The sequence below is a fragment of the Sinocyclocheilus anshuiensis genome, unplaced genomic scaffold, assembly GCF_001515605.1.
Source record: "Sinocyclocheilus anshuiensis isolate Anshui unplaced genomic scaffold, SAMN03320099.WGS_v1.1 scaffold1151, whole genome shotgun sequence".
NCBI lineage: Eukaryota > Metazoa > Chordata > Actinopteri > Cypriniformes > Cyprinidae > Sinocyclocheilus > Sinocyclocheilus anshuiensis.
Genome location: NW_015548202.1, coordinates 2778 through 14837, shown reverse-complemented (window position 1 = coordinate 14837; position 12060 = coordinate 2778). Strand labels below are relative to the sequence as shown.

Here is a 12060-nt window from a genome sequence, read left to right as displayed (position 1 = left end):
ACACACACACACACACACACACACACACACACACACACACACATTCTCTAAAAAGGTTTTTTAAAGGACTAAGAAATGCAAATTAACTTTTTTCACTCGCTAAATTAATTAATCTACTACTACTGTGTGGTGTTTTTATTTCAATGGAATATTGTAAAACACAAGGTTGTTCAGAAATATTTATCTTGCTGATTATTTATTTATAAAATCATTATTAATCATTTTTACCATGGTAACACCTGATGTACGTGTGCACAGATGGCAGTTGTGTGATACAGTCAGATGGTGAATTATTAATCCAGCGTGTCTTAAAAGAATTTGTTTTCCTGTCTCTAGGAGGAAGTGAAATGTCACGGTTCCATATTTAGATGCAGCCAGATATTTTGTTTTGAAAATGGAACAAATATCAGAGTGGAGAGGTCAGACGGGTGGAGTGGTGGAAAGCGGGTCGATGACGCCAGATAGACAGCGTTTGTTGGCTTAGAGTGTTTCTGTGAAGTTGTGAATGTATTAAACATGCTTTATCACTAATATCTGTGTGCTTACCTTCAGACGCTCTTTAGGGAGGGCCGCCGCACCTTTCTTGATGACCTCTTGAACTCTCTCCACTGACAGGTCACTTCCTGCCTGCTCCAGTCGCTGGCTAAAGAATCCAATCACCTGCCACACACACACACACACATACACATATACACACAGTCAATGCCACAACATCAGTGCAATGACAGGAATGCAGTAAACACTGAAATAATGATGTTTGCACAGTGTGTGGGATACGACATCCCACAATGCACTGTGTGTGACTTGACCTTCAAGCTCAAGAGTGATGAATGAATAAAAAATTTAAAAAACATCAAATGACGTTTTAACATCTGGACTCATCTGAGTGTCATTTGAGTGACATTTGGATAAAATGACAGCATATTGATTATCTATTTATAATGCAAGTTTAATTTTTAATTGCTTAAAAATATAAATGTTTATATATAAAATGTAATGTATATAAATATTAACATTAGAATATCAATTTATATATAAATTAGTTTTTATATACCATTTTTGATCAATTGAAAACTATATTTCATTCATAAAATGTATATTTATATTAGTTTTATTATTATATTAATCATATTAATTGTGTTTTGCGCTAATTAAAATATGGATTTAAATTTTTTTATTAAATAAAACATCACTTTATATAAATATACATTTATTTTCATATATCATTTTAATCAATGAAAATATAAATTTTACATACAAAATGCAACGTTTTAATATAGGAAACATATCATTATATCAATATTATACATATAGATATAATTTCTTTATTTTTTTATATTATATACTGATATTACTTTTATTATATTATTTAATATTAATTGCGCTTTTGATTGCGCTTTTGTGCTCATTAATAATATATTATATATAATATTTTTAAATATCAAAATATCTTAGCAACATGCCAATGTCAAATTCTACAGGAATCAACTGTGATCTTCGTATATGTATTATACTGTATACTGTATAACAAATACTGTATATATTTCTGACACATTTGGATGCCGACAATGTCAGTGTATTATACTGTTTGTAATGCTCACTTTCAATTTCTGAATTTTGGAAATTTCACATTCTATCTTCTTCAGTATGCAGTATATAGTATATAGTGTACAGTATACTAGTATTCTATTCATTCAGCCTCTCTCGGGTTTTGGATGAATATTTAAAGTGATCTGTGGGTGTATTTTATTCTGCGGTGTGTGTTTAAGGCTGCAGTGAGTCATGCAGCATTAATGCACCAGTGTGTGCGTTTAAACAGGGAATTTACTTCCTGACTTCTGTAGATTACCCAGAAACCCCCTGGGCTACTACAGCACAATATAACTGCAGCAGGTCCAGTGCAAATCTCTGCATCTACAGCATACGAACGTTTGCACTGAGGGCTTTGTTTTGAATTACACAGATACAAGAAAAATGTACAAATCAGTAACTTGTAAGGTTCCGTTTCAGTTAGGATGCGGCCTTAGAAGGCAGCTGTATATGTAGACACTAGAGTACTTGGAAGAGAGCAGGAACACAGAGTCACGTCTCACCGTGTCGAGGTTCTGCATGATATCCTGGAAGGACGGATGCGATCTGAACTGCTCGAAGAGCTCCCGCTTGTAGAGCAGCGCGTACAGCAGGTTTGGGTTGTGATGGAGCGAGTTACTCAAACAGGAGTTTATAATCTCCAGCATCATTCTGATCACCTCCTCGATGACGTTCAGATCCTGAGCCTGAGGGAGAAACACAGAGTCATGATGCTGAAAATTCAGCTTTGATCACAGCAATAAATTACATTTTACTATATATTCACATAGAAGCTATTTTAAACTGTAATAATATTTCACAATATTACTGTATTTTTGATCAAATAAATGCAGCCTTGGTGAGCAGAAGAGACTTCTTTCAAAAACATTAATAAATGTTGCGGAACATAAACCACAAATACACCTGTGATGGCCAAACATGCTGTTTATTAAGGCCGAGTACAGCACACTGTGTGTGTGTGTGTTAAATGGGTTATCGCTTCCCTGTGCTCTGCTGCAGTCTGGGCCGTAATACTTTTTCTAGGTCACACACACACACACACACACACACACACACACACACACGGAACATAAACCACAAATACACCTGTGATGGCCAAACATGCTGTTTATTAAGGCCGAGTACAGCACACTGTGTGTGTGTGTGTGTGTGATGTTATCAGCCTTTACAGACAGTCTGGAGTCACTGTGTGACCACCAGTCTTTACATCAGCAGTTTGTTCAATGCAAGCCAGAAAAATCACAGACACACAGATATTCGCCTTAACCTGGGGTTAAAACAGGGCTAATTGTGATTGTAAAGCATTATATCTTATAAAAATAAAAGTATATTATATACTATAAAAATTATATATAAAATATAAAACTAAATGAAAAAATTTTAAAGGAAAAAAAGAAAAAAGGAAAGAATAAAAAGAAAACATAAGAAAAGCAAAGAGAAAGAACGTATATACAAATAAATAAATACAAATTAAAAATTAACAAATAAATAAATTAATAATAAAGTAAAAACAAATTAAAATAAAAAATAACAAGAAAAAAAAAGGGAAAAAGAAAAAGAGATCCAGAAAAAATAGAAAAGAAAAGAAGAGAAAGAAAAGAGATACCAAGTGATTCATAGTCACTGCTTCAAAGTGTGTAATTCTTAGCCGCACAACATAATACGTCATTATACTGTTTAAACATTTTAACATAAACTGGTATTATGTATTATAGTTCTGGCAGCTGTTATTTATAAAGAAAATATCTTTACAACTTATTTTATATACATTAAGTGTTAGCAAAAGATTCTTCTCTTCAGTGACACAATGCATTTGACAACTAAATGATTGAAAAGCATGTTTTTTGATTCTTTTGAGACAAAGACTTCCATGTACTGCAGCATGTCACGTCTCTGAAGAGCCTTCGGTCTCTGACCTTTGACCTTCTCATTTCCCTTTCTCCCACTGTCCTCCTCTACAGACTCTCTGCCTGCAGCCATCGGCCTCCTCTTCATGTTATTCACCCGTTCCTTATTCTCAACACTGATGTCAGTTTCTGAGCTACAAATCTCTCTGGACAAAAGCAAGTCAATGGAACAGAATGTGCAAACTGGTTTCCATAGCAACACACACAAACACACACACACACATCAAACGCTCTTTGAGTGGATGCTAACTGAAGTGATTTTAGGAAATGACAGATCAGGAAAGCTTGAAAAAGATAATGTACAAAAACACAGCACTTCATGGATTTAGCTTCAATGACTGACAAACAAGCCCGTGGAAAGGCAAAGGGGTTCTTAGAAGGCTCGCCAGTCGAACCAACTCTGAACCAGCACCCGGTTCAAGCTGGTGCAAAAGAGATCTGACAAACATCCAGATCAGATTTTACATTGTGAAAAGACGCCACAGGTTAAAGACTTCAGCTCCAGAGTCCGAGACATACAGTACATGAGTAAAACACTTCTGACTGAATGAGTCTCACAGCAGCACCAGCGACGGGCAAACGCCAGCAGAACGACGGCTTTACTGGAAAGACACCAGGATTTGGCAAGATGGTGGCCTTGTAAACCTGCTCCATGATTACTGCGATTAGTGCTCTGTCTGAGACTCACGCAGATTAATTTATCTGGAAACACACACACACCCACACACACAAGTAAACTGCCTTCAGTGTCCCCATACGCTACCATCTGTTAATACCTGAACACTGGAGACAGAAAAAAACGCCATTCTTGATCTCGGGTCACAATTAAAGGCAAAATCTGACCCCAACGCATGATGCAAGACAATGAAAACATACTCTTATATCAGCTCTCCATGGAAACCTTGACCCCAGTGTTGCTGCATTAAAGCAGAAGTGTGTTATTTTGGTGCCTCTAGTGGCAGCAAGAAGAACTGCAAAAATAATGACTGTTTTCAAACAGGTTCCCTGAAAAACCTGCATCAAGTACAGAGCACTTGCAATACTTCTAGCCTTAAAATTAGGGATGAGTTGAAGTTCAAACAAAAGTAAATATAAATGTCAAGAATGACAGACATTTCAAGAGATCTCAGGCCATTTTGAGATCTAAAAAAGAAAGAAAGAAAGATAGAAAGAAAGAAAGAGAGTAAAGCAGAGAAGAAAAGAAAAAATGAAAAAGAAAATAATAAAAAGAAAAAAGAAAATATTATAAAAGGAAAAGAAAAAAATGAAAGAAAGGAAAAAGAATGAAATATATATGATTAAAATTACACAAAATAGAAGAAAAGAAAATAAATATTAAAATAGAAAAAGGAAAAGAGAAAGAAAAGGAAAAATAAAAGCAAAAGAAATGAAAAAAAAATGAAACAAAAGAAAACAGATTAAAGGTAAAGAAAAAGAAAAGAAAAGAAAAATAAACAAATAAAATAGATGAAAATAAAATAGAAAAGTAAATTAAAATACATAAATGTCAAGAAAGAAAAAGACGGAAAGAAAGAAAGAATTAAAAAGAAAAAAGAAAAAGAAAAAAAGGGAAAAAAACGAGAAAGAAAAATTAAAAGAAAAGATCTACAAAAAAACTAAAGAAAAAATAAAAGAGGGAGAGAAAAGAAATAAAACAGAGAAAAATAATACAACAATGCTAAGGCATTAAAGCTGAAATGTGTAACTCTGGCGCCTACAGTGGCAGCAAACAGAACTGCAAAAATAATGACTGTTTCCAAACAGGTTTCCTGAAAAACCTGTATCAAGTACAGAGGGCTTACAATACTTCTGGCCTTAAAACTAGGGATGAGTTGCACCAAACAAAATACATAAATTAAAATACAAAAATGGAAAGAACAAAAGATAATTCACATTATAATCTCATTCGGATTTATTTCAATGGTCTGAATGTTGAGTTTGCTATCGTTGCGTTGATGAAATCAGCCCAGATGAAAGCCCCCGCTCTGGGTCGCGTTCCTCACACCTTCCCCTACCAACAGACGGAGAAAATTCCTGCCCCGGTTCCCATGACGACCCCCTACACGTCAGAAAAGATCTGCGGACGCAGCAGTCGGGAATATTAACGGGGTGGGAGACCGTCGCCACCGTTATTAACCGAACTTAAGTAGATACTTATGAAACAAACATGCAGGACGAAATCAGACCAGACCTGGAAATACTCGTCTAGACCTTCGGTTCGCAACAAACAGGTCGCAGGTCCGTTCAAACGGGTAAACGACATCGCTAAGTGATGTTCAGAGTAAAATGTTGGCCGTGAAGCAAAGCCAGTGAAGAAGCACTGGGAAACCAGATCAAACTACAACCTAGAAAGAAGCTGGAGGTGTCTAGACAGAAACAGGGAGTGATAATTAGACGAGAAGAACGTAGGAGTGAATTAGGGATGAGAGGATCTGCTCTACAGTACAGACTAATGAGATTACACACACACACACACACACACACACACACACACACACACACACAGAAAGAGAGGGGAATTCAGGTCAGATGTTAATGTGTGAACAACCTGACTGTGTGGAAAGGCAGACGGATTTTTAACAAATCCTACACATAAAAACACACACACCCACACACAAACACACACACCTTCTTCAGACTCAAAGAGCTGCAGTAACTAATTTAAGGCTCTTCTAATCATCTAGTCTAATCATCTACACACAGACATGCTGTGCGTCATCAGCAAGGTTACATATATCAGCGTTGGCTAACATCAGTCTGATTTTTTATCTATCTGTACAGACTATACTATAGAACTATACTGTTCAAAAGTTTGGGGTCAACTGCTTTTTTGTAAAGAAATTAATATTTATATTCAGCAAGGGAGCAGTAAATTGATCAAAAGTGACAGTAAGGACATTTAAATGTTTCAAAAGAATTCTATTTCAAATAAATGCTGTTCTTTTGAACTTTCTATTCATTGAATAATACTCAATCACAGTTTCCACAAAATATTGGGCAGCACAACTGTTACCAGCGTTAATAATAATCATAAAAGTTTCTTGAGCTGTAAATCAGCATATTAGAATGATTTCTGAAGAATCATGTGACACTGAAGACTGGAGTAATGATGCTAAAAATTCAGCTGCACATCACAGCAATAAATTACATTTTACTATATATTCACATAGAAAACATTTATTTTAAATTGTAATAATATTTCACAATTTTATCTGTATTTTTGATCAATTCAATGCAGCCTCGGTGAGCAGAAGAGACACTAAAAATCTTACTGAACCCAAACTTTTGAATGGTAATTAATACAAAAATTGTGTTAAACCGTTACCCAGTTACTTCTGCTGTATTATATCACAATTTGATGCCTGATTTCAATTGAAGCATGTAAAAAAATTGGGCTGTAGCTCCAGTGTGACGATGTTTATTTGAATCAGTCCAATCAAGCCAATATAGGGTTAGAGAAACTGGGATATTATTGTTAACTAAAACTAAAACCATAAAAAAAATTATTAGTTGAAATAAAAGAAAGGTTAAATAAAATAAAATAAAACAAAATATGAAAAAAAATTAATTTATTTCAGCTGATTGCCAAGGCAACATTTCTCATGTCCACTCCATTCAACTGAAATAAAAATTAATAAAAACTATATAGGCCTATTAAAAAGAAACAAAAACTTATAAAATGACAAAAACACACAACATTACTAAAACACTTATTTAAATCAAAATGAAAATGGAAAAAATAATAATAATAAAAATATAAAAATAAAAACACTTTAAAATATAATAGTATCTCAATGATGCTAAAGCAGCACTGCAGGGAAAGATGGTTTTGAAATTGAAATCAAGTGTGCGTGCATTGAGAAACAGACAGAAAGGAACAGGAAGTGCACATGCATCCAGTTCCAGACAGTCATTAGTCATCCAGTAAGAGAGATGTCTGTGTGCATACGTGCATGAGCGTGTGTGTGTGGTCTAATGATCAGCTAATGACTGTGATGTCAATACTGTCTAAGCCAGAAAGAGGCAAACTCACATCTCCATGGTTACAGGCCCTTACACTCTCAAACAGAGGTCAGGGGGCAAAGGTCAGGGCAAGAAAATCAGCCGAGAGAAACATGAACGGTCGGCATGGCAACACTCAGGTAAATCACAGAACAAATGGAGATTCATCTTCAAGGTGAATCAGAAACAAAGCGAATCTTTTGATGCTTCGCTGAGATTTGAACATGGCTCTTCTGATTTACACTACCCGGGTTGACGCATTATGATCAGCTGGATTACATATTGCATTTTGGAGGACGAGAACTGTTCTGCGTTCAAGAAAACGGCCTCAGCGTTGCCCGTCTGTAAACACTCCAGCTGCTGCCGTGGCTATCAAAAGAGCCTTTAAACGAGAGATGAGACGGGCATCACACAATCGTGAGGAGACAGATGGAGAGGAAAAGAAGGGCAGAGGAAGTGATGAGCAGAAAGACTGTGTGTGTCTTTAGGGAGACGGTAAATGGGTCGTTTTCTGACCTGTATTAAGACATGGAGACATCCCATAATCACGGCACAGAGAGCAGCGCCAGCAAACTGACTCTCTTTGTACAGATCACAATTATTAGAGGTAAAAGCAAAACAAACTATAACATTTTTTTAATCTAAATTAATGTAATTTTAAACAAACAACAACAAAATGACAAACTTTAAAATTAATATGAAAACATAAAATAAAAACTAATACAAAATATAAAAAATATATAACATAAAAAAACAAACTAATTCATATTAATATGAATAAAGATGATTAATAAAATAACATTAATAAAAACAATAATATTATCTCAATGATACTAAAATAACAATGATACAGATATACAAGTGAAATCTACAGAGACACAGAGAAAGTGTCTAAAGCTGAAACTAAAATAAACATGAACTGTAAATAAAATTATTATTTTTATTTTAAATAAAACTTTATTTCAGCTAACTGCCAGGGCAACGTTTCCCATTTTCACTTAGGTTAACTTGAAAAAATAAAATAAAATAAAAATTCTAAATATGATTTACTAAATCAAAATATTAATAAAAACTGTAATAGTATCTTAATGATACTATAATAACACTGGTACAGAAGTGTGAAACATCCCAGCACTGATGGAAACCGCAGGGCATCAATGAGACCCAGAGGAACGTGACGAGACGCCACATATGTGCTGCAATTCTAATTAACACTGAGAGCCATTAAACGCACACACATTTACACATTTATGTGCAAACACATCTAACACACATCATTAAACATGTGGTGCACAGAAATGATGTCGCATGGGTTTATGTGTTCATTACAATCACAGCTTATAACTCATTTAGATTTACGGCAATTACTGAGTCACTCAGATATAAATAAATATCTGAATATATGTTTAATATCCAGTGAATATGGCCCAGAAGTCTCGACAGAAATTTCTCAGGCTTGTAGAAGATTTCAGGAATTTATTTATTTATTTTTCTGTCAAGTAAAGAACACCAAAAATAATTTAGTTTTTCAAGCAGAAATGGCTTCAAGTTACTAATAGTGAATTAATCTAGAGCTGATGTGTGCATATCGACTGCTTTATGTTTCTGAGCACAGCTCATCCAGAGCTGGCGATATCCGTTTCATCAGATGTTATAAAAGCTCTGTATGTACAGACACACATCTGCATCGGTTCCCATAGAATGAAGGAAATCCCATGGCGATAACAGTGACAGCAGACGAAAACAGTGTGTGCGTGAATGTTGTTTGTCTTATAAGATATGACAGAGGAAAGGCTTACAAAATCAAATGTAGTCTAAACTGGTGCTTGATAACTGCAGTTTAGGACATCCTTCCCATAAAAGTCTGAGAAACGGAGCCCCCCCAGAGCCGGAGCCCAATCATGCCAAGACTGAAGAAAAGGCGGTTCTGGGAAAACTGGCAATGCACGGGCCTCTTAAAGCTGCTGCTGGGATAATGTCCTCACAAAGTCCGCTTTACACAACAACAACAACAACAACTCAAAGGGCCAAAAAAAAACACACAGCACAAAACAAAATTGCTTCCATAAGTGCAATAATGACACTTGAAAACACCCAATGCCATGTGCATTTAATGGACCAATGCTCTAATTGTCTGATTCTAATAGTCACATTGCACAGCTATTTAATCACTTTATTTTGTCTGTCCATCTAAAATAAAATACAAAAAAATAATAATAATTGGATTTATTTATAAAATATAGATGACTAATCATTTAAATAACTACTACTCTTACTCAAATAACTTAGGAACACTTCATCAGAGCTGATGGCATATTAAAGGGGTCATATGATGCCATTTCAATTTTTCCTTTCTCTGCGGGGCATAGAGGAGAAACAATAATGTACAGTATGTGGAAAATAATGGGTTTTTTTTACTTTAAACCGCATAAACACATTGCATTACACCAAATACACAAAATAATGTTCTTTTTAGCAGCATCATATGACCCCTTTAACAATAAATGAATAGCAATAATAATAATAATAATAATAAATAATATATATACACACACACTTGATTATATATATATAATTTAAATAATATAAATAACATTTGTATATTTTTAAATATAAAAAGTAATTTATTAGTATGAACTATTTGTTTAAATAAATTCTAAAGCTTCATTACAGGTCTTCATGGCATTATTATTGTTGTTGCTGTTATTATTATTTACTTATCATGATTACTATATTTATCATTATTTATTATTATTTATAATTTAAATAACTACTAATTTTACTCAATTAACTTATGGATGATTCAGAGCTTGTGATGCCATATTAACAATAAACAAATTAATAGTTTAATTGATTAGTATGAATTTTACTCTTTTAAATAACTTTTAAAGCTTCATTAGAGATCTAGAAGCATTATTATTATTATATTAATGAAAAAAAAAAAATAATAATAATAATAACAATAACAAGAAAAACATTAAAACATTTTTGTTTCATACTTATGTATTTGAAAAAAAAAATAATAATAATAATAATAACAATAACAAGAAAAACATTAAAACATTTTTGTTTCATACTTATGTATTTGATCATATTTTATTACGATTAATTATATTTTTAGAACTTCTGAATGATTCAAGATAGCATAAAGATGCTGAATCAAATGACTCTGTGTGTTGAAATATGCTCTCAAAAACCAGGAATAAGACTTGTAAATGAGGACCGCAATGCACTGCTTGTTTTTAGTGGGTACGTTATGCAGTGTCAGCATTGAGTGGAAGTGCGGTGGAAACTGCTGGAAGAGGGAGTGAAGATATTCAGACAGACTGAGAGACAGATGGACAGACGAAGAGGAGTAGATGTGAATGGAAGGAGAGAGAGACACAAAGCAGGGGTGCGGGGCTTAATCAGGACAACAGACAGCAGTCTGACCCACCCAGACACACAGCAGACATCTGCAAGGCTCCGGCCTCAGGCTGTTTGTGGAGCAAACACACACACACACACACACACACACTCCCCATCATCTCACACACGTCATTTACATCCCTATTGTCCCACACACCCCACCCCCTCTCTAGGGAGCATCAGAGCAGGTTGGCTGCTGCCCTCTAGGGTCAAACCCACTGACCTAAATGACCTGCACAAACAGCCCCTCCCCCTTTCCTCCAAGCCCTGTCCTTCCTTTATGTCTACTATGTGTCTTTATGTCTAGAAGGACTGTCTGCTGTCTGGAGACACGCACACATTTGGGCATGTCTTTATGCAGATGTAGCACTGACAAAACTCTAAGATCGTGTCAAGTTTGCTGTTTACACCTGGAATTAACATCCGATGATCCAAGCAAGCATGTATCGGCAGGGCTTGATGCTTACCTGTCTCCAATTTGAAACATTTAATAAAGGAATATATACACAAATATTTTCATTTTTATACATCTTTTTAAAATTAAACATTCAATCCTACTCATTTAAAATAATTCTACTTATTAACTACTACTTTTACTCAATAACTTCTGAATGCTTGTGGTGGCACAATTATTAGTAGAGATGCACGATACTGAGCTCCTGTACTCATACTCGTTAAAATGCCCCGATACCAAACGCCGATACCACACAGCATGTGATAAGTGCCATATTCAGACAAAGAAACACCGACAACAGAACAACAGACAGCTGAATGGGGTTATTAGAGATTAAGGATATCTATGAAGTATATGTATACAATTAATATAATGTTAAGCATTCAGTATTGACGAACTAAATCATAAAAATAAGACCATTTATAGAGGCATTCACTATAAACATCATTTATTTTCAACCGTAGGCATTCACGACTTTCTGGCGAAAGTGAATCTGGCAGCCTTTGTGAAATGCGCTAGACTGTACTACTTGTCCCTCTCATTCTGCGCCAGTACAAATACGTGTGCGCGTTGTGCGTGTTTTGCTTGCTTCATGAGTGTTTCTGCATTATATGAGTGGCTTTGGAATATAAATCACAGCACATTTCAGATGAAAAAACGCGACTTCTATTTCTGAAAATATCACAGTTAGGAGATTTA

At 34.8% G+C, this 12060-nt stretch overlaps 1 protein-coding gene across 1 annotated transcript in view; it reads right to left on the bottom strand.

The window, feature by feature from the left end:
* LOC107653359 (dymeclin-like) overlaps positions 1 to 12060 on the bottom strand; it is a 27671-nt gene that overhangs the window by 13131 nt on the left and 2480 nt on the right. The window contains exons 2-3 of the mRNA XM_016440050.1: positions 2094 to 2276; positions 547 to 660 (exon numbers count right to left, since the gene is read on the bottom strand). Coding sequence (XP_016295536.1) covers positions 547 to 660; positions 2094 to 2276 — 297 coding nt within the window. The remainder of the gene's footprint in view (positions 1 to 546; positions 661 to 2093; positions 2277 to 12060) is intronic.